Source organism: Zootoca vivipara, chromosome 16, assembly GCF_963506605.1.
Source record: "Zootoca vivipara chromosome 16, rZooViv1.1, whole genome shotgun sequence".
Lineage (NCBI taxonomy): Eukaryota > Metazoa > Chordata > Lepidosauria > Squamata > Lacertidae > Zootoca > Zootoca vivipara.
This window is the reverse complement of record NC_083291.1, coordinates 2,962,764-2,984,292: the sequence shown is the minus strand read 5'-3', so window position 1 is coordinate 2,984,292 and position 21,529 is coordinate 2,962,764. Positions and strand designations below refer to the sequence as shown.

The window sequence follows — 21,529 nt, the reverse complement described above, 5'->3', positions numbered from 1 at the left end:
TCTGCCTGTATCTCTCACTGCATGTTTATCACTATGTGCAGATGTGGTAGGGAGACAATGCCAAGTCTGGTTTCTTGGTGTGTGTGTGGATTGTACGTTGTGTTCATCATATACATGCATTTAGAAGATGGGAAATACTTCTCAACAATAAGTAATGGTTTTTGTCCTTCATGGTGGAAGAAGCCTGAGAAAGTATGGTCTCACTAGTTATAGTCTGCAGAGTCATTCTGTGCGTAATAGCTGTGCTTATAGGTGAAGCCTAACTGCATCGTGTCCCTAGGCTACTGAATACACCCACTTCTGTTCCAGTCAAAGCTCTTGAATTGTGCCAGCTGCTAAATGAGGCAAGAAGCTCTGACGTCCTGTTGAAAACACATTAGATTCAAAGGGCAAACCACAGGTTGAAAATATTAAGCACATCGACCCAGAACTTTGATGTGCATTGAATAAAAATATTTCTTATTTGCAAGGTGCTGACATCTGGTTTTGTATGGTAAAAATGGAATGGGTGGAAATCAAACTTTGAAATATTTCTTGGCTATGCAAGTGATGTTGGTTCTTTTCCATTGTTACCAACATGCATTTAGTTTGCGCATTGAGTGGGGCGTGTGCACATATACAGTGTACGCACATGGGCACTTCGTGTAATCTGGATCTCTCATGGTGCAGACTTCCAGTCAGATTAAGCACCTGTGGAAAGGGCCAGGGTCACTGGGAGTGTCTGGTTTTGGACAGACTTCTTTTATGAAAATAGACACCATCTCCAATCCAGCCTGCATCTGAAGACTGCAAGTGGGGTTGTGCAACAGTTTCGCTGTTTTGTTGTTCCCTGGCTCAAGGTTTCAAGAGGACTGGAAAGTATTTAGTGAGCCCGGAAAGGATTTGCAGCGGCACCAGCAGAATGCAATGGTGCAAACCATTACTTGCCATCCTGCACTCCACCGGTATCATTATAATGTTCTGTTTCCCACTCTGAGCAACAGAATTCTAATGATTTTCCCTGCCATCTTGTGGGTTCAGTTGCAATACATACACTATGTGTTATTGAGCAATTTGTGCTGCAGAGGCACCACAGCCAAAACACATTTCCATAGATGAGTCACCAAGATAAGGAGGTTTGCTTCCTATGATAGGTTTTGTACTCTGAGACAGATACCCAGCTACATAATGTATGCGTCATGCATCCACAATGGAGGAATTGTGCGCGTGCATAAATTACTCCAGGTCCCTTTACAGTCCATGTGAGTGTGGCTTCATATCTTTCCCGGTAGCAGCTGCCATATATTTTAAGGGAGGGAATCGCATCTCCGTGCCCCTCTCTTTACTGGTGTGCTATGAGGATCTTTTGTGCACTCAGAAAGTCTCTTGAGCCACAGCTTATTTGGAACCATGTAGAAAGAGTGAGTGGGTTAAGCTCATTACGACTGTCTGCTGCCAGGCATTGGGGGTGGGGCGGGAAAGCAGGCAGTCTGCTCACTTGATACAGAGCTTTAGAGCAGGCATCCCCAGACTGCGGCCCTCCAGATGTTTTGGCTTACAACTCCCATGATCCCTAGCTAACAGGACCAGTGGTCAGGGATGATGGGAATTGTAGTCCAAAACATCTGGAGGGCCGGAGTTTGGGGATGCCTGCTTTAGAGGAAAGAAGGAAGCAAACAAACAGTGCTGTCTTCCTTCCCTGCTGCCCAAGTCACCCATGTAGGCAGAAGAATCATAGAAAGAGAACCTGTCTAGGATAGGAGTTTTTGCTGTTGTTACTGATATTAACTTTTTGTATCTTTATTTTTTGTGTGGAAATTGTTCAGTTTGGTTATTTGATGTATTTTAATGTTTGTTGGAAGCCGCCCAGAGTGGCAGGGGAAGCCCAGCCAGATGGGCGGGGTATAAATAATAAATTATTATTATTATTATTATTATTATTATTATTATTATTTAGTTCTTAATGTGTTTTATTTGTTTTTATGACTACTTTGCTATGTTTGTGGTCATGTAAATCTTTTCATATTGTAAGCCGCCTTGAGCATTGTTTTTGCTGTGGAAATGCAGCATACAAATAAAAAATGATGATGATGATGATGATGAACCTACCCAAGCGACGCTGGCACAAAACCCCCACACATGCACTAAGTAAAAGAACACAAGCTTTACCGCCCCACCGCCCCTCTCTCCCGTCTCCACCTCTTTTCTTACCATCCCTATACTGCATATGACACCAGTGTCTCACAACAAATGTAACTGATCTGTAGAAAACACAACCTGAAGAAAGAGACAACACATGTGCTTTTGTAAATGAGGAAAATCTTTAATAGAAATAAAAAAAGAAGAATCATAGAATTGTAGAGTTGGAAGGGACCCCAAGGGTCCTCTAGACCAACTCCCTGCAATGCAGGAATCTCCGCTGAAGCATCCATGACAGATGACCATCCAACCTCTGCTTAAAAACCTCCCAGGAAGGAGAGTCCGCCACCTTCTACAGAAGATAATTCCGGATGCTTTGATGGTGTTTCCTCCTTCGCAGGGGGTTGGACTGGATGGCCCTTGTGGTCTCTTCCAACTCTATGATTCTATGATTCTAAGATTGTTCCATTGTCGAACAGCTCTTACTTTCTTGTAACTTGAAGCCAGATGGTTCAGGTCCTACCCTCCAGAGCAGGAGAAAACAAGCTTGCTCCATCTTCCATGTGATAAACCTTGAGATATTTGAAGATGGCCATCTCCTCTCGCTCTCCTATTTTCCAGTAGCAACACATGTGGTAGAGCAGAGCTGCCCTCCTGACACTAGCATAACTAGGGAGGGGTAGGGAGGGGCGGCAGCAAGGATGAGCCTTTGTGGGTGCACCAGCAGGAGCACTGCTGGCAATCCAGTCTGCCTGTGGTGCACTCACACTTTCCCACAGCATAAGAACATGGATCAGCCAGTGGCCCATCAAATTCAACATTCTGCTCTCAGTGTAGCCAATCAGATCCCTACGGGAAACATGCAAGCTGGAATTGAGTTCAAGAGCAACTCTCCCTACTTGGGTTTCCCAGCAACTGCTCTTCAGAGGTATGCTGCTTCAAACAGTGGAGACAGAACATAACCATTGTGGTTAGTAGCCATTGCTAGCTAGCGCACCTGAAACATGAGGAAATTTACTGCTGGCTGTGTGTGGGAATGTTCAGGGAGGCAGGCGAAGATATATTGTTTATTAATATCCTTCCTAACTTGCACTAGCAAGTTTCTTTACTTAGCAGAGTTTACATTCCCCTTTTAACATGCACAGCAGGTAGCTGGTTGCAGGCTTGTGTAAGCCTCTCACTACAGTGGTACCTTGGTATGCAACCGTTTTGGATTACAACTACATCAAACCAGAAGTGCGTGCCCCTTTTTTTGGATCACAACCCATTTTGGGGGGATTACAGCCCATTTTTTTGGGAGGCCCCATTGGCGAAAGCGCGCCTTGGGTTACAACCTGTTTTAGTTTACAACCAGACCTCCGGAACTGATTATTCTAGTAAACCAAGGTACCACTGTATCATACAATTCAGCATTGAATTGTATGTTCCTGGCAAGTTCCCTTTAATCCCTCTTAAAAGAATAAAGAGACGACAATCTTACTTAAAGTCAATAAAAGAAGTTTACTCACATCAGTTCACAGTTGGATTCCTGAAGGCAGACTTAGTTACAAATATGTACATGTGGATCTACTCCATAATGGGGGAATAATCTCAGTGCTTCTGCTAGCTGAGAAGTTTCAACTGGCTGGACCAAACAACCCCTTGCATGTCCAACTCTAGGAAAACAAGGAATGTTGTGTTTGACTGCTCCTAGTGGATTACAACCCACACTATGCATGCCTTTTCAATGGCAAATCTTGGAAGAAATGGAGTTTCACCATGGCTGAAGCACTCACTGGGAGAACTCATTTTAAAATTATTATTCTGTCTTTGGTCCTGTGTTGTCACCTTCTCTTGGGCTAATTAGCTGGTTTGCTTGCTTGCAGCTTCCAGAGCTAGACTCAACATGCTCAACACCATGTCCAAAATCAGAGGCCAGGAGAAAGGACCAGGTTACCAACAGGCGGAGGCCCTGTTAGCAGATGCGATGCTGAAGTTTGGAAAAGAACTTGGAGACGAGTGCAACTTTGGTAATGCGATTCTTTTTTTATCCTCACTGTAAGATACCTCTGGCTAGACCTTCCCAGGATTAGGCCTCCCGAGGTGACACAAAAATGGCAAAACCTGATTATGCCATATTTTATTTATTTAAACAAATTTATGTCCTGCTTTTTGAGAGAGGTTCCCCACAAAGTGGCTCACAACAAGATTTAAAAGTACTTACATACTGATTTTACATGGCTGATTTTACAGTGTAAACGTACTTTATACAAAATATCTGTTAAATATCTGTGTGAGGATTGGAGTGTGCCGAACACTATTTCAAGCAAAGAGGAGCCTGGAGCTTTTGCCTTCTGTCCCTGTACTGTCTTCAGAACAGGTTGAGGTGGTTGTTGGTGCCTCTGGCACCGAGTGAATTGCTCTAGTTGATAATGCTTGACTTTGCTATAAAACTGATTCAGGTCGTTTGCCAATTTTTGACTCTCCGGAGCAGAAGAATATGTTCTCTTATATGCAGTAAAAGAAGATGTTCTCTTATATTCAGAAATGTTCTGTAAATTCTTCCGAAGAGTAGCCAAGACATGTTTGAGAAGATAGATATAGATAGATAGATAGATAGATAGATAGATAGATAGATAGATAGATAGATAGATATAGATAGATATAGATAGATATAGATAGATAGATGATAGGCTTTCTCACATCCTGCCATGCTTATAAGCTTTTGTTTCTAATCTTCTTAGCTGCACTAGAGCCTGATTTCAGAAAGAAGTGTGGAAAACTAATGGTTTTTACAAATAAACAAATTAATGGCTGGTATTCCCCAGGCTGGGTCTGAATGAGGCCAATATAGCAGGCAACCAAAGGTCATTTGGGAGGGAGTTGCATGTTTACGTGCCATGATTTAGATGTTCTGTTGCCTAAAATGCCTTTAGTGATATTCAACATTAGTTGTACATTAGAACGATTGAAATTAGTTGATTAAATCCAGCGCTTTCCGTGGGTCTGTTTTGTGTATGACTAACACTGGTTTTCACCTCCTGTGTTTTTGATTCCTGAGAAATTATGGAGCTTAGGAACCGTGCTTAGAATTTTATTTCTGTAATGAACTTCTAACTACTTGTCCTGCTGTATGTTGATGTGGAAGCACAGTCTTTGTTTCTTTGTCAAGATAAAGTAGTCTCTTCTTCCATTTCTTCAGGCCCAGCTCTCGGTGACGTTGGGGAAGCAATGAGGGAACTTTCTGAGGTGAAAGATTCTTTGGACATGGATGTGAAACAGAATTTTATTGATCCCCTTCAAAACCTTCATGACAAAGATCTGAGGGAAATACAGGTAATTTGCTGAGAAATTAACTGGCTGTTGCAAGATACACAGCAGAACCATTGCTCTATGGCTCCTCCTTTCTCTTCCACATAATGCCAGGATAGAGAAGCCAAAGGGTGAGGTCAGTGCGGTGCACAAGCCCTGGCGGGGAGCACCTGATTGGATCTGTTGGTGTGCTTGCACCGTATCCACCTTATCTCTGCCCTGCTCCATATCTGTAATTTAATCGTGTGTGTGTGTGTGTGTGTGTGTGTGTGTGCGCGTGTGTGTGTGCGTATATACACTCATACACCCACAATATTTTATATCTATATCTATCTATCTATCTATCTATCTATCTATCATCTATCTATCTATCTATCTATCTATCTATCTATCATCTATCTATCTATCTATCTATCTATCTATCTATCTATCATCTATCTATCATCTATCATCATCAGTGTGGTATAGTGGTTAAGAGCGGTAGAATCCTAATCTGGGGAACTGGGTTCGAGTCTCCGCTCCTCCACATGCAGCTGCTGGGTGACCTTGGGCTAGTCACACTTCTCTGAAGTCTCTCAGCCTCACTCACCTCACAGAGTGTTTGTTGTGGGGGAGGAGGGGAAAGGAGATTGTTAGCCGCTTTGAGACTCCTTCGGGTAGTGATGAAGCGGGATATCAAATCCAAACTCTTCTTCTTCATCACCTATCTCTATCTTAGAAGAAGGAGTAGTTAAATGGTGGACATACCAATATGTAACACTGTACAGCCTATTTTATCTCTGCAATCCTATGTATGTTTATTCAGAAGTGAATCTTCAGTGGGATGACTCGCAGGTAAGTGCATAGCATTGAAGCCTTGGTCTGGATTCAACCCTTTATGCAGTGCAGCTCAGGGAGAATGTAATTAAAAATGGAAACAAGGATTCCAAGAATAGAAATCACTCCCAGCGGCATGTTCCTACTCCAATTTCAAAACTAAGAGAACATTCCATGGTGGCTGGTGTTGGGGTTCTCATCTACACGATAGCCTCTTCCCTAGCAGCCTGAGAATTGTAGTTCTGTTCAGACACTGGTGTTTGGATACAGGCATCTGCAAGTTCACCCAGAGCTGCAGCTCTAATGGCTTACTGGAGAACACTTGAAAATGTTTTATTTGTAAAAGGATTATTTTTATTTTAGATATTCCTAAATTGTCCTTCAATTTAGTGGGCTGTAGGTGGCGCTGTGGGTTAAACCACAGAGCCTAGGGCTTGCCGATCAGAAGGTCGGCGGTTCAAATCCCTGCGACGGGGTGAGCTCCTGTTGTTCAGTCCCAGCTCCTGCCAACCTAGCAGTTCGAAAGCACGTCAAAGTGCAAGTAGATAAATAGGTACCACTCCGACGGGAAGATAAACGGTGTTTCCATGTGCTGCTCTGGTTCCCCAGAAGCGGCTTTGTCATGCTGGCCACATGACCTGGAAGCTGTAGGCTGGCTCCCTCAGCCAATAACGTGAGATGAGTGCCGCAACCCCAGAGTTGGTCACGACTGGACCTAATAGTCAGGGGTCCCTTTACCTTTTAAGTACACCTTAGGCTGTTTATATTACAGCCTTCTAAAAAAACCAAAACACCCCCATGCACAGATTAAAAACAAACAAACCCAATGAGCAATAGAAAAGCAACAGCAGCAGAAGACTCCAGTCATGTTACCATCTCTTAACTTGCTGTCATTTTTTTTTTAAGTAAAAAGGCTAATAAGCTCCCTGGAACTGGGCAGTGAAGTAGCTTGGCAGGATTGCCTCCATAATTGTGGCCCGTATCCACCACTTTTGCTAGCAGATGGTAGGGTTTAAAGGTTGTGCAGCAAAGAAATTACAGTAAATGGAGCAGTTGCGCTAGTGGAAGTTTGTTGTGCAACAGCCAATGTTTATTGTGCAATTTGTTTCACAGCAATGCTTGGTAAAGTACTTGTGTTTTCCCTTGTCCAACAATGTTTCGCCAGCACAACAAGAACATCACTAATCAACTTTAACTTTTTGCTACATTGGATGCCCTCTCAGCTCCCTCCGCAGTGAAGTAATGTGCTGCACTGCTTTCTTCAAGGACTGCACATTTGATGGAATTTCCTGTCAGTATAAACTCCTACTTATTGTTTTAATTGTGGTAGGGGGGTAGCCACTGAAATGCTGTACAATCAACACAATAAAACAAGGGCGATCTCGGAGTACCACTTTTCCTGATGATCTCTAGAGTCTGGAAAGGCTCTTGTGATAAGCATAGTTTCTGATGTAGTTGGTAGTCATCAAAATTCAAGGAAGCAGCGTGTGGTCCTTGAATAAATAAGGATGTAATTAAGATGCCCATCTGATCTTGAATTCACTGTGAAGTTTTCCTATCAACTACAGTGTTATGTCTGGAGTCGGGATTCTAGAGTGTTAGGTAGGGAAGATTCTAGAAGGCAGCATCTGATTGACAGTGGAGCCGTCCAATCCGGCTCCAGAAGGGAAGTTTGAACTGACCTATCAGGTGTGACCTAGGGTGTGGTTACAGGATATATAGCCTGGGTCTGGGAGGGGCTACAAGCCAGGCTACACCCTGACTGTTTTTATCTGACTACTCTGAAATAAACTGGATGAAATGATGGCCTTTCTCTGAGTATATTTCATACAAAATAAAAAAAATTCCTTCCAGTAGCACCTTAGAGACCAACTAAGTTTGTTCTTGGTATGAGCTTTCGTGTGCATGCACACTTCTTCAGATACACTGAAACAGAAGTCAGTGTATCTGAAGAAGTGTGCATGCACATGAAAGCTCATACCAACAGCAAACTTAGTTGGTCTGTAAGGTGTTAATGGAAGGATTTTTAAAATTTTGTTTCAACTACGGCAGACCAACTCGGCTACCTACCTGTAACTATATTTCATACAGTGAGACAAAAATTAGGATGCAACCTAAGATTGCTTGGGTTTTTTTTAAAAAAAATAAACAAACAATTAAGTTGCATATTTAGGCAAAGAATGTTATATTAAAAATATGACTGTCTGGTTCTCTTATTCTATGTATTTCGGCCTTCACTCACTCTGATAGGCTAGTTTCACATCTAAACAGCTACCAACTATGACTTCTGCCCTTTATCTGCAATACGAGCAGCATACGGTCTTGATTCTACAGCAGAATCTGTGGATACTTAGTCAACTCATTCCATATAAGTTTGAATGTATAGTCTTTATTTAGTCCACTGTGTTTGTAAGGCAGAGGCGAGGACTTGCAGAAACTCTCTCCACCCTTCCCCCCTCTTCAGCATCACCTTAAAAAATTGGAGGGCAGACGCCTGGATTTCGATTACAAGAAGAAAAGGCAAGGCAAGATCCCAGATGAAGAACTCCGTCAAGCTCTGGAGAAGTTTGATGAGTCAAAGGAAGTTGCTGAGTTGAGCATGTTTAATCTGCTAGAAATGGATGTGAGCAAATCTCTTATCTCCTTGGAATGTGTTGTGGTATTGACATGGTTTTTTGCAGTTTAATGACTTTTTAAATGAGTTGTTGTTGTTGTTTAGTCGTTTAGCTGTGTCCGACTCTTCATGACCCCATGGACCATAGCATGCCAGGCACTCCTGTCTTTTAAATGAGTAGCAAAAACAAAACAAAAGAACTAGTTTTGTGTTCATGTTCCCTGGACTCTCTTCCATGAATATGCATCATCGTATTTCTTAAAACAACAGAGCAAGTATGCACAATAATAATGTTTTATTTGTGTGCAAGCTAGTCTGTGTATGGACACTTAACATAAGAAGCACCAACGTCTATCTAGCCCTCATTCCAGAACCCAGCTGGAATCGAATGATTCTTTCTCAGAAAATGCCCAGTACTGATAGACCAGCCTGCCACTGGTATACCAATGGCTCTGCCCATTTCCTGCTGAAGTGAGCTCCTAACACAAGTCTACATACATTTATGTTCACTTTGGCTGTCCAGTCCAATACAGATAGTATTTTATTCACTGCTTCTTGCATGTTGGAGTGTTAGTGCCTTTATGAAAGCTCTTTGAATAGGTGGCACGGCAATAATGAACACACATTTTCAATATCTCCCTTTTCAGATCGAGCAAGTGAGCCAGCTCTCTGCCCTTGTACAAGCCCAGCTGGAGTACCACAGGCAAGCCACACAGATCCTCCAGCAAGTTAGTTCCAAGTTGGAAGAGAGGTAGCTAAATATTTCTGATGTTCTTAAAAGGGGGGGATCTGAGGCTTAATATATGTTTCAATTTGTGTATATTGTCTGTGCAAACTTGTCAGTAGTGCTGAACCAGAAAAAAACAGGTATGGAATTGTATTGTTGATCTGTTCAGTCTTTTAACACATAACTTAAATCCCATTGGTTGCAGCCACCAGGAAGTAAGATACGTAGGTGTAACTTAGGGCTGGAGCATGTTATATTTTGCAGCAGGCGCTCAACTGAAAAAAACATCCTCATTGTGATGAGGTCCCTACCACCCCACCCCCCTAGCCTTACTAGTATTCACACAGTTGCTCCCATGCCAGTAAAAGAACAGATACAGATGGATTGAAATGTTACTTCTAAAGACTGGTGGTGGGGTTACCGTAGTTCCCTTTTTTCATTCTGAAGTCATGTGTACCTATTTCAGGTGTTGCAAAACTTGGAGCTGGCTTCTTTGCTTGTTTTAAATTCTGTAGGTTGTTGACAGGGAGATTTTGGAGCTACCTAATACAGTATGCCACACTTTTACTCAACTATATACAGTATACAGTAGTCTTTCTGCTGTTGACTTTAAGCACCTTGGACAAGTCCAGTCTGTTGCATTCTATCAACAGAGAGTTCAATATATTCAGTGAGCCAGGGAACCTGCATAGCTTCAGTTCCACTACAAATGTGACCTCAAACTGCAGAACATGACAGCTTTGCAGAAACACGGCTTTCCTGAGGTCTTCTGCAATCAGACCTTCCAGGAAAAAGTGCAAAAGGATCTACTATGATGAAGGGTTAGAATCAGTGCTAGTTTTCTAGAAAAGAGGTACCAGAGCTCACCATCACTACACCAGCGTGGTGTAGTGGTTAAGAGCGGTGGACTCATAATCTGGTGAACCAGGTTCGTGTCCCCGCTCCTCCACCTGTATCTGCTGGGTGACCTTGGGCTAGTCACACTTCTCTGAAGTCTCTCAGCATCACTCACATCACAGCATCACTCACATCACAGAGTAAGAGATGCATATGAAATGAGACACTTTCTAAAACCCTCCTTTTCCTTTCTCTAGTACTTTAACAAACAGTTCTTAAAAAGAATCACCATAGAATTTTCTGTAATTTCTTAAGGATTGCATGAAAGACTTCCAGATACTGTACCATGAACACTGCTGACTAAATCCATTGTTGCACACTGGAGCCAGTGTGGCGTAATGGTTAAGAGCGGTAGACTCGTAATCTGGGGAACCGGGTTCGCGTCTCCGCTCCTCCACATGCAGCTGCTGGGTGACCTTGGGCTAGTCACACTTCTCTGATGTCTCTCAGCATCACTCACATCAGAGTGTTTGTTGTGGGGGAGGAAGGGAAAGGAGATTGTTAGCCTCTTTGAGACTCCTTAAAGGGAGTGAAAGGAGGGATATCACCCGAGAGGTGCTGGAGCTGACCTCCTGTGAGCTCTGGCTGAAAAAAAAAAGCCCTGGTTATAGATATACCAAAACAAAACAAAGCAAAGCAAAATATCAAAGAGGCTCCAGTTTCTTCAGAATGAAAGGAAAACTTTTTGTCTTTCATTAGTTTTGTTGCTTAAGATTTGCTGAGGAATTGCTTGCTCAGGATTTGCTTATCTTCTGGCAGGATAAAAGATGCCTCAGTTCAGCCCAGAAGAGAGTATCAGCCAAAGCCCCGCATGAGTTTGGACTTAACTGAAAATAATCAGCACAATGGAGGGCTCTCTAATGCCAGCACGCCTAAGCCCTCAGGTAAGAGAAGGTGGAAAGGAGGGGTGGAGAACACATGATAGTAAAGTCTCTCTGAGAGTTGCTCTGAAAATTATACTAAACAAGGACAAACGTCGGCATGAGCGAGTCCTGCAATAGCACTTTCCATTTCTGGCTAGGAATGCCCAAAGGATGACTTCTGTAGAAAGATGCATGGGCAATATCAGATGTGGGAACACCTCACATAATTCACCATGGAAGACATGCACAGACTTTCCCCCTTGGATACGAGACAAGGAGCATTGAAAAGCAGGGGCACCAGCCAGCGTAATTCATTGGTTGATCTCTCATACATTTATATTTTCCCTACTGTTCCTTCAAAAAGACAAAGCTGGTGCACATGACATTATCTCCTTTTATTCCCACAGTACAAATGAATGAATGAATGAATGAATGAATCTTTATTTGCGTCAGCCATCGGCCATAGCAATAAAACAACAATACAATATACAAAGAATAAAAATCAAAAAGTCAATTTTATAAAATACATTTTGGGGTTTTGAATCAATAGTCAAATAGTGGATCTTATTCTAATTGCCCCAGCTAAAAACCTTGCAACCTTTGCTGTCACCTGCTCATCTTGATCTGCCAGGAGAAAGGAGACTGTGGCAGTGGTTGGGTGACCCGGAATGGACAAGAAAAGAGGGGTGATAATCCCATTCCTCAAGTCTTTATAAAGAGTGCAAGCCAGAAGGGCGTGTGCCACCAATTCAGGACTGCCATCTCCACAGGGACATAAGCGTTTTTCATGTGGAATCTGTTGGAATTGTCCCTTAAGTCCAGCCGAGGGCAATGCATTCAATCTTGCGAGAGTAAAAGTGTGTCTATATTTTTGAATTGCTAGGTTATGCAAATAGGGTGCCAGAGAGTCGAAATGGGAAGGTGGAAAATAATCATACCATGGGCAAAATTTCCTTATTGTGGCCAAGTTGTTCTGATGCTCAATATCATTTAGGAGATGACAGGTTGTGAGGTTGCAATGCCTGAAGTATTCCTTCATGTGTTGCCAATCCAATGCCATTCAGAGATTTACCAACCCAACTGGCAGCAAAGACAGAGAAAGGTGGTGGCTTCCGAAAGAGGGACCCAGCAGGCACACGAAAGCTCATACCAATGACAAACTTAGTTGGTCTCTAAGGTGCTACTGGAAGAAAGTTATTTTATTTTTTATTTTATTTCAACTATGCCAGACCAACACGGCTACCTACCTGTTCATAATCTGTGTTGACCAAAGACCTCCTGACTCCACCCCAGCTCTTTCAGTATAAAATGTGGTCCTAGTACTGGGTGCAAACCATTGAATATGTCTAGGCTGAAGTATGCAATTCTTGGTCTGAGGACATGATCTAGACCCCAGGCCAGTTTCCCTCAAGATGCCCACCATGCTCCTTAAAGGTTTCCTGGTCGTGCTTAGAGAACCTGCATGTGTCCACCCCACTGAATGTAGGGGAGTCAAGTGTGTTGCCAGCAGCCACAATGCCCTTGCCATGTATTCCATCAATGAGGGTTTTGAAGGTGAGCAGAAGTCTCCGATGGCATTGTGGATGCCTGTCCTTTTAACTGAGGCTTCTTGAACCCTCCGTGGACTTCCAGGCATCATTCATGGGCTGCATTCAGCTTAGTGAGTTGAAAGTTGCGCAAGGTCCATACTGGAGAATTAAAAAATAAGTTGTGCAAATTGTGTTTGTGTGTGTGTGTGTAAATAGCAGCCAAATTGGAATTGCAGCACAGGGATATGAAGGTTAACATGTCTTCCCATGCCCCAAACCTGTGCTATAACCAGACATTTATCAGCTAATACCAGTAAGACTACAGTGGAACCTCGGTTTATGAACACCTCGGTTTACGAATTTTCGGTTTACAAACGCCGTGGACCCATCTGGAACGGATTAATTCACTTTCCATTACTTTCAATGGGAAAGTTTGCTTCAGTTTATGCTTCGGGTTAAGTACGCTTCAGGTTGTGTACTCTGCGGATCCGCCTGGAATGGATTAATCCATTTTCCATTACTTTTAATGGGAAAGTTCGCTTCAGTTTATGAACGCTTCAGTTTTTGAACAGACTTCCGTAACCAATTGTGTTCATAAACCGAGGTACCACTGTACTCTCCTCAGCCAGGACCCACCTGGTCCAGCTTTTTTTTAAAAAAATATATATACCGGACCAGATTTATTTATTCATTCATTCATTCATTCATTCATTCATTCATTCATTCATTCATTCATTCCATGTATAGGGTACCTGCTTCCCTCCAGTTGTTGCTGCCTACAATGCCCCCCCCCCGCCATGCTGGCTGGGGGTTGGAGGGCACCATGTTGCCTACCCCTGACTTATGCCAGTATTGATTTTTTTCCCCTGTTCCCCTCTCTTCCCTCCGCTTCCTCTGCAGGTGTTCCCATGGACCAGCCGTGCTGTCGAGCTCTGTACGACTTCGATCCAGAAAACGAAGGGGAGCTGGGCTTTAAAGAGGGCGATATCATTACCCTCACTAACCAGATTGACGAAAACTGGTATGAAGGGATGCTTCATGGCCAGTCGGGCTTTTTCCCTATTAATTACGTGGATATTCTTGTTGCTTTGCCACATTAGGAGGGCCGAGTCACCGTGTCTTAATATCCCCCCCTCCCTCGAGAAATAAATAAAACAAGACACCACTGCTTTTAAAAACAAAGCAATTAATAAATAATATGGCTGCTTACTCCACATCATAAATACAAGCTGCAGTGGTGTTCTTTTCTTAAAAAACAAAAACAAAAAACCAGTCATCGGGCCCCCACAGACAATCCTTGGTTTTCGTGTTGTCATGCTACATTGTGGTGGTGCGTGGTATCTTCTCCAGGCTGTGTGCCCAGGCACAAGGGATTTTCACCTTCACACACGCAAGCTTCCCACGGAGCAATGTTTGCAGAATGATGGGGGAAGAAAGTGGCAGTAGGTGATTTGAGTCGGTCATAGTGTTGGGAACGGGGAACGCAGTTGAGTTAGCAGGGAAGAAAAGCCTGTCGCCAGTCTACTGCCATTTTAGTCCTCCCATTGAAAACGGGGAGCTGGGTAGCGCCCCTGATTGTTCCATCTTTCCCTTCCTGAACGTTGCGGTTTATGCAGTCCTAATATTGCTGACCAGCTTCTCATGTTCTCGTTCTCTTAAAAAGAAAAAAAGGGGGGGAGGGAAAGACGGAGAGTCCTGTCCTTGGAGAAACAGCATAGCGTATATTTCAGTTTCTCCGCAGATGAATCGCCACTATTCTATACCTGCTGTTGGCGTAGAACCAGCTTTTATATAAGCAATAGTTAAATAGAGGCCTGTGCAGAATCCAGGTTACCTTGTGAAAACATCCAAAGGCCAGGCCAGGAAAGCTAAGTGCCACAAGCCAATGTGGCTTTACTCAGAAACGTTGGACACAACAACAACAACAACAACAACAACAACAACAACAACCTAATGCCAGCAGCAAATAGATGATGCTAGAAGAAAAAACCTACAGAAAGAAAATAAACACAACTGTTTTCACTTTGTGTAAAGTCTAGGCACAAAACAAAACAAAACCAACCCCAGTATTATTCTACATCTTCACTAAAAAATAATAACGAAGAGCAACTCACGTTATGTAATTTTTATTTTCATCTACCTTGTGTTCTTCGAACATCATTTGTGTATATTCTGCCCTCAGTGAGGACTAAAACAAAAAACAGAAGAATCTTTGTGCTGAGCAATTAAAGCGACGTGTGGCTTATATGCAAAAACATTCAAGTTGATTTTTCCTCTCCAGAGTCATATATATATATATATATATATATATATATATATATATATATATATATACTGTTGCGCGTCCTACATTTTGTGTGTGCATAGTGATGTCTCTAGCTGATTCACTGTTCCTATTTTTTGGTAACTGCTGTAAGAGTTTGTTTTAATTTGAGTTGCCCAGAGTTCTATTTATCTATCTACGTACATATATATTTCTATATGTACAAACTCCTCCTGCACTGCTTTGGATGTGCCGCTTCAGGATTGGACCATGTGAAACGACGGCATTCCTCTTGCTTTTAATGTATAAACTTATACCATGGAGAGCATTGTTATTTCAAATAAAAATGCGGATTGACTAGTGAATGAGTGTGTGTACTTTCCCTCACATATCATTGATTTGCTGCCTCTCTCGTTGTGCGACTTCTCTAAGTTTTTATGCAGCCTTCCAGAACATTTCTTAAAATCCAGTACTGGTGCTTAGCTGCTATATACCAGTCAGTAGTAGTTTGATTTATGAATGTTCTCAATCAAGGTAAACGGGGGGGGGGGTGGTGGTGGTGGAGAATCCTAATACTGATATGTCGACTGGAAACAGATTGCAAACAATTTAATGCTGTTTTCTAGCCAAGAGGTACATCTGCTCAAAGTGACTTGGTAATCTAAGTGATGCTATTCGGGGCTGACTTTGCATTCTGTATGGAGAATCTTGGAGCAAGCTATGAAAGGGTTTACGGTAGAAAAGGGGTTGTGTAGCACCTTGGTAGAGCACACGCTTTGTGCAAATAAGGTACTGCAAAGGATCTCAGGTAGTTGGACTGGGAAAAGATCTGAACGAATTGCTGTCAGCTATAGACAATCCTGGGAAATGTAACAAATGGTTTAACACAATTGAAGACAGCTTCATACAGGTTCCCTCACCGTGAGAAGCGAAGTTATAGGGAACCAGGCAGAGGGCCTACTCAGTGGTGGCGCCCGCCCTGTGGAACGCCCTCCCATCTGATGTCAAGCAAATAAACAACTATCTGACTTTCAGAAGACACATGAAGGCACCCTGTATTGGGAAGTTTTTCAATATTTGATGTTTTTCAATGTGCTCCTTAATGGGTTGCCCTGGTCTCAGTCTCAACTCAAAGCGATGCCTCATAGCATGCAGCTTAGCTCCAGCTGTTTTTCTCTGATGGACCCTTTCCAAACTGTCCCATGCTTGCTTAGCATTTTCAGCATTTTGCACATAGGGCAGTTGCGTAGCATCACAGCTCATGACAATGGCACATAGAGCCTTATTGTCTTTCCTGGTTTCTGCTGCAAACCTCTGTGCTTCAGCTGCTGAATTATCAGCGACAGGGGTTGGAGGATTTAACACACAAGTCCATAAATCCTTTCCCAGCAACCACATTCTGGCCCTTTCTCTCCACTCTGCATAGTTGTCGCCATTCAACCTCTGGAACGGCACGACAAATGACTCCTGTAGCTGCTCCGCCATCTTGTCTACCCCCGGGCTCCGTGTCCAGCACTGTACTCACTCAGAATAGCTGACGTTGCTCCTCCGGGTAGACTGCGGATCCCAGCCTCTAGTCCAGGGTCTTTCTGCTAGCGAGCACACCTGCTAATTGCCGACTGCAAAACAACAGGTTTCTCCCAGCTAGCTCTATGCACCGGCTTTCTCCAAGGCTTTTACAGCTGCAATCACCTTTTATTGCTTTGGTGATTGATTAGGTTCAGGACCTCTTATCTCCCAGAACCTGTGACAGGTGGATCCATGACCTGTGACCCATAACCTGTATGGGTGCACAGAAACACTTCTAGCACATTCTGTAACATGATATCTTCCTCAGTGGTCAGGTGCTACACAGTACACAGTTAACCCCTTCGGTTACTTGTTACTCCTCACATTATTGTATTTTTATATTTTGCTGGAAGCCACCCAGAGTGGCTGGGGAAACCCAGCCAGATGGGCGGGGTATATTATTATTATTATTATTATTATTATTATTATTATTATTATTATTATTTCATTCATATGTGACCCTTTAAAATCCTTATAAGCCTGATGTGGCCTGCTGATTAATGCAGAGCCTTCCAAGTGTGTTTTGTTGCATTTCTAATTTCTAAAAGTTCTCTGTGTAATTTATATTGGTATAAAACAAAGCACTTTAACAATCTTACATTTTTAAAGGGGGAGGAATAGCTGCTCGTAGCTGTATTACTTCCCCCCCGGCAGTCCACAGGATGGGGGCCCCTTGTCATTTGAGCACTGATTTCGTTTTCCTTCTGATTCTACACCTGAGTCTCCTCTGATGATAGAATACAGTATTTCAAGAGGTGTGTCACATCTGGGTTCACTGTGGCATCTTTGACAAAATGGTCCAACTAAATACATTTTGAATCGGTGCAAATCAAGATCACCTTGATATTTTACATTGCATAATTTTTGTTGCAAATCTGCTGGGTTGAGGGGGGGAGATTTTTTGGTATGATTATTCCTTTTCAACTTCACTTGCAGGGAGAGAATTTCTCCATAAACTCAATACTTAAATTATATATTCAGACAGAATGGCTAGGGCCATAGGTTGCTGTAGCTTCATATAGCACTCTGGTAACCTGTAGAGGGGGGGACCCAGGTGGCGCTGTGGTTAAACCACTGAGCCTAGGGCTTGCTGATCAGAAGGTCAGCGGTTCGAATCCCTGTGATGGGGTGAGCTCCCGTTGCTTGGTCCCAGCTCCTGCCAACCTAGCAGTTCGAAAGCATGTCAAAATGCAAGTAGATAAATAGGAACCGCTACAGCGGGAAGGTAAACGGCGTTTCCATGTAATGCTTTGTAATGCTGGCCACATGACCTGGAAGCTGTACACCGGCTCCCCTCGGCCAATAATGCGAGATGAGCGCGCAACCCCAGAGTCGGTCACGACTGGACCTAATGGTCAGGGGTCCCTTTAGCTTTACCTAACCTGTAGAGGGAGGCACTGAGGAGGAATGAATGATGTGGGTTTTTTTTTTTTTGCCAAAGTGAATAATATTGACTATTTCTTCCAACCCCAGGAGTGTCACCTGTGCATGGGAAAGAAGCTCATCCTTTGCCTCCACCCAGTATGGTATTCCAGGGCCAGCTCAACTGTACATTTTGACACAAAATGGTGCCCGCCTCCCGCCAGGGGAAAAGTAGGGTTGCCAGACTCAATAGAGGACAGGACTTCTGTGCCTTTAATTGCCCTGCTCTCTTTTGAGTCTGGAAACCTTAAAGAGAAACCAGCAGACCCTTTGCTTGGAAATTAAACAAAGGGTCTGCTGGTTTCTCTTTAAGGTTTCCAGACTCAAAAAAGAGCAGGGCAATTAAAGGCACAGAAGTCCTGTCCTCTATTGAGTCTGGCAACCCTAGGGAAAAGGAGTGAGTGAAGATCTACATCAGCAACAAGGGTGGAAGGAGACCCACAATGACTCCTATTCACCAAGAGGCTCCTATGAGGCAGCATTGTGGGATGGGCTGCCAAGAAGGAAGCAGGTCCAGCCTCCGAAGAGTGTGCCACAGTTGTCATTGCCACTGCAGCAGCAGCACTGGGCGACTCATTCCTCGGAGGCTGGCTATGCTGTAGATGCTACCCCCTGAGGCAGTCCTCTCTCTTTGCCTCATGGGTGGACCAGTCCAATCTTATCCATTTGGAAGCTGAAAGAGATGTTTAGGAAGATAAACCAAAGGAGGCAGCCCCTGCGGTGGTGTGTCTTTAAATAAGAGAACCTCTGCAGCTTTGTTATGGTGGCAATGAATGGATTGTAGGATTTGGGGAAGGCGGGAGCTCAGTGACAGAGAATCTTCCTTGCATGCCCCAGCTTCAATCCCCAGTGTCTCCCTGCAAAACATTGCCGCTGCCAGCCAAAGTGAACAGCACAGAGCTGGATGATCGCTGCCTATGGCAAACAGCATGGCAAGCTAGCTGTACGATGCAAACTACGAGGGACTTATCCTTCTGCCTATCGAGTTTGTGAATGCCTGTGGCTTGTAAGATCCTTCCTTTGCGCACCCAGCTGTTCCTTGTTTGCGGAGGTGAGCAAGCCAGCTGCGCTCCGGTCCAGAGTCTGACTGACAGGAGTCTGGCAATGCATGTGCCTATGCAAGGGAAAGTCCGGGAGATTATTTCAGTGTTATTGTCTGGCATTTGCAGAAATGTCTCAAAACCTCCACGCATTAATAATAAAGCAGCATTTAGGTGGCTTGTTGGTTTGCTGCCTGGGTTTCCTTTGGCTCTGCCATGCGCTTAAAAAATTATGGTTTGCCCAGGTTCATTTTTTAGCTTCCTGGGTTTTGTGTTGCTGTGGGAAGCATGTTTGTTCCATGGAGGAAATTAAAATAAGGGAGAGGCTTTTGAAGGGAAAAAAAGGATGCTTATAACCTGAAGCTTCAAGAACTAAAATTTCATTCTGGCCACAATTCCAAAAAGTCAGTGGGAGCTGAAGGATCAGTTACAAGATGATGCTTTTATTTTTATTATTTTATTTTATTTTATTTATGTATATGGAGAGCTTTCTATTCTGTCTTTCTGGTGTATGCACACTGCTTGTGGTTTCTTTTTGTTGCTGTTACTTATTTATTCATTAAAACATTTCCATTCCACTCTTTTGGTGCAAAGGAGCTGCCTGGGGCAGCTATCGTTTGAAAACTATAATGGCATAAAAGCAATAAATACCAAGCAATGAACCCATGAGGCAGGATCAGCAATTAAATACACACATAAGAACATTACCTGCTTCATATAACGAAAGTCTTGCAGAATAAAAAGGTCTTTAGCAACCAGCAAGGGATGGAGTTACATATGTCATGGAACAGCCTAGATGCAGCCAGTGAGAAATTTGCTGAATTTTCTTCAAAGTTCATTGCATTTTTAGCAAAGGACTTGCATGCAGTCGTCTGGTTCACACAACCATGTGATGGTGCAGACATACAGTTCTTTCATGCCATTTTCATGAGGGAACTATGGGGAAACAGAAGCATGATGCCACATCCAAATATGTCCACTGTAGTAAAAAAAGAAAAGACAAGACAAGAAAAAGGTAAAGGACCCCTGGACAGTTAAGTCCAGTCAAAGGCGACTATGGGGTTGCAGCACTCATCTTGCTTTCAGGCCAAGGGAGCCGGCGTTTGTCCACAGACAGCTTTCCGGGTCATGTGGCCAGCAAGACTAAACCGCTTCTGGCTCAGCGGGACACCGTGATGGAAGCCAGAGCACATGGAAACACCGTTTACCTTCCCGCTGCAGTCGTACCTATTTATCTACTTGCACCAGTGTGCTTTCGAGCTGTTAGGTTGGCAGGAGCTGGGATAGAGCAATGGGAGCTCACTCAATCGCAGGGATTCAAACCGCCGACCTTTTGACCGGCAAGCCCAAGAGCTTCTGTGGTTTAGACCATAGCGCCACCCACGTCCCTTTACTACTGTAGTGTCACATCACAGCTACCAGTGTGGCTGAAACACAGTAGTTTATCCGTCAAAAAGCCACAGCGCCATTATACAGCAGCTAATGCAATGTGAAAGGACGATGAGGAATGAGGCCACCAGCCACTAGCCTTATAACCAGGAAAACAAATACAATAAACCCCATGTCTGAAAGCATCCTGTGTGTTACATGTGAATGGGGCTAATGTGTAAGCATAAATGCTCCTCTTTTATTAAATACAACCCCCTCCCCACCACAACTCCCCTTCTTTCTATTCTTAATGAAAACAATTTTTAATAATAATAATAATAATAATAATAATAATAATAATAATAATAATAATCACCATCTGTTTGTGGATGGTGAACCAAGGATTCAGTTTTTATGTAACTCATGATAGTGAAGCAAATGTTTTTTGAATGTTTGATCTACTAAGTCAGCTTTGCATCTGTTAGCAGCTGTGGAAATAGCAACATGAAAAAAGTTGCAAAATTTATCTGTTTAGAAGAATGTATAAAAAGCTCTGAACGGTGTGTATAAAATAATTATCAATAATATGCAAACAAAACCAACATTTTTGGTTTTTTAAAAAACCAGTATACACATCTGGGTAGTGGGGTTTCCCCCCCCCCTTTCTTTCTCCGATTTCGCAGTGGTGAAAGCACACTGCCTTTTAAGATCAGCTGTAGTTGGAGTCCAGCAATATCCCCATTCAAGAAAACCAGGCCACTTGTGAATGGGGGCTGGGTCTGTGCAGGAAGCCTGTGAGATATTATGCTGTATTAGCAAAGGGCTTTGTTTCTCTAAGGGCTCTATGATGACAGGGGTAAAACCCAAGAAAGGATTCATCCCCCTGCATGGAGAGAGTGAGAGCGTTCTTTAACATTTCCAAGCACAACTAATGATTGCAGATGAGGTTGCACATGTGCACATCCTTACCTGGAAATGGATTTAAATTCATCCAGTGCCTACATTCCCATGA

General features: G+C 43.3%; 1 protein-coding gene across 1 annotated transcript in view; it reads left to right on the top strand.

Moving 5' to 3' along the window:
- SH3GL2 (SH3 domain containing GRB2 like 2, endophilin A1) overlaps positions 1 to 15,130 on the top strand; it is an 88,724-nt gene extending 73,594 nt beyond the window's left edge. The window contains exons 4-9 of the mRNA XM_035140911.2: positions 3,984 to 4,127; positions 5,300 to 5,433; positions 8,690 to 8,848; positions 9,487 to 9,590; positions 11,223 to 11,347; positions 13,756 to 15,130. Coding sequence (XP_034996802.2) covers positions 3,984 to 4,127; positions 5,300 to 5,433; positions 8,690 to 8,848; positions 9,487 to 9,590; positions 11,223 to 11,347; positions 13,756 to 13,955 — 866 coding nt within the window. The 3' untranslated portion in view covers positions 13,956 to 15,130. The remainder of the gene's footprint in view (positions 1 to 3,983; positions 4,128 to 5,299; positions 5,434 to 8,689; positions 8,849 to 9,486; positions 9,591 to 11,222; positions 11,348 to 13,755) is intronic.
- Positions 15,131 to 21,529: the final 6,399 nt, after the last annotated feature.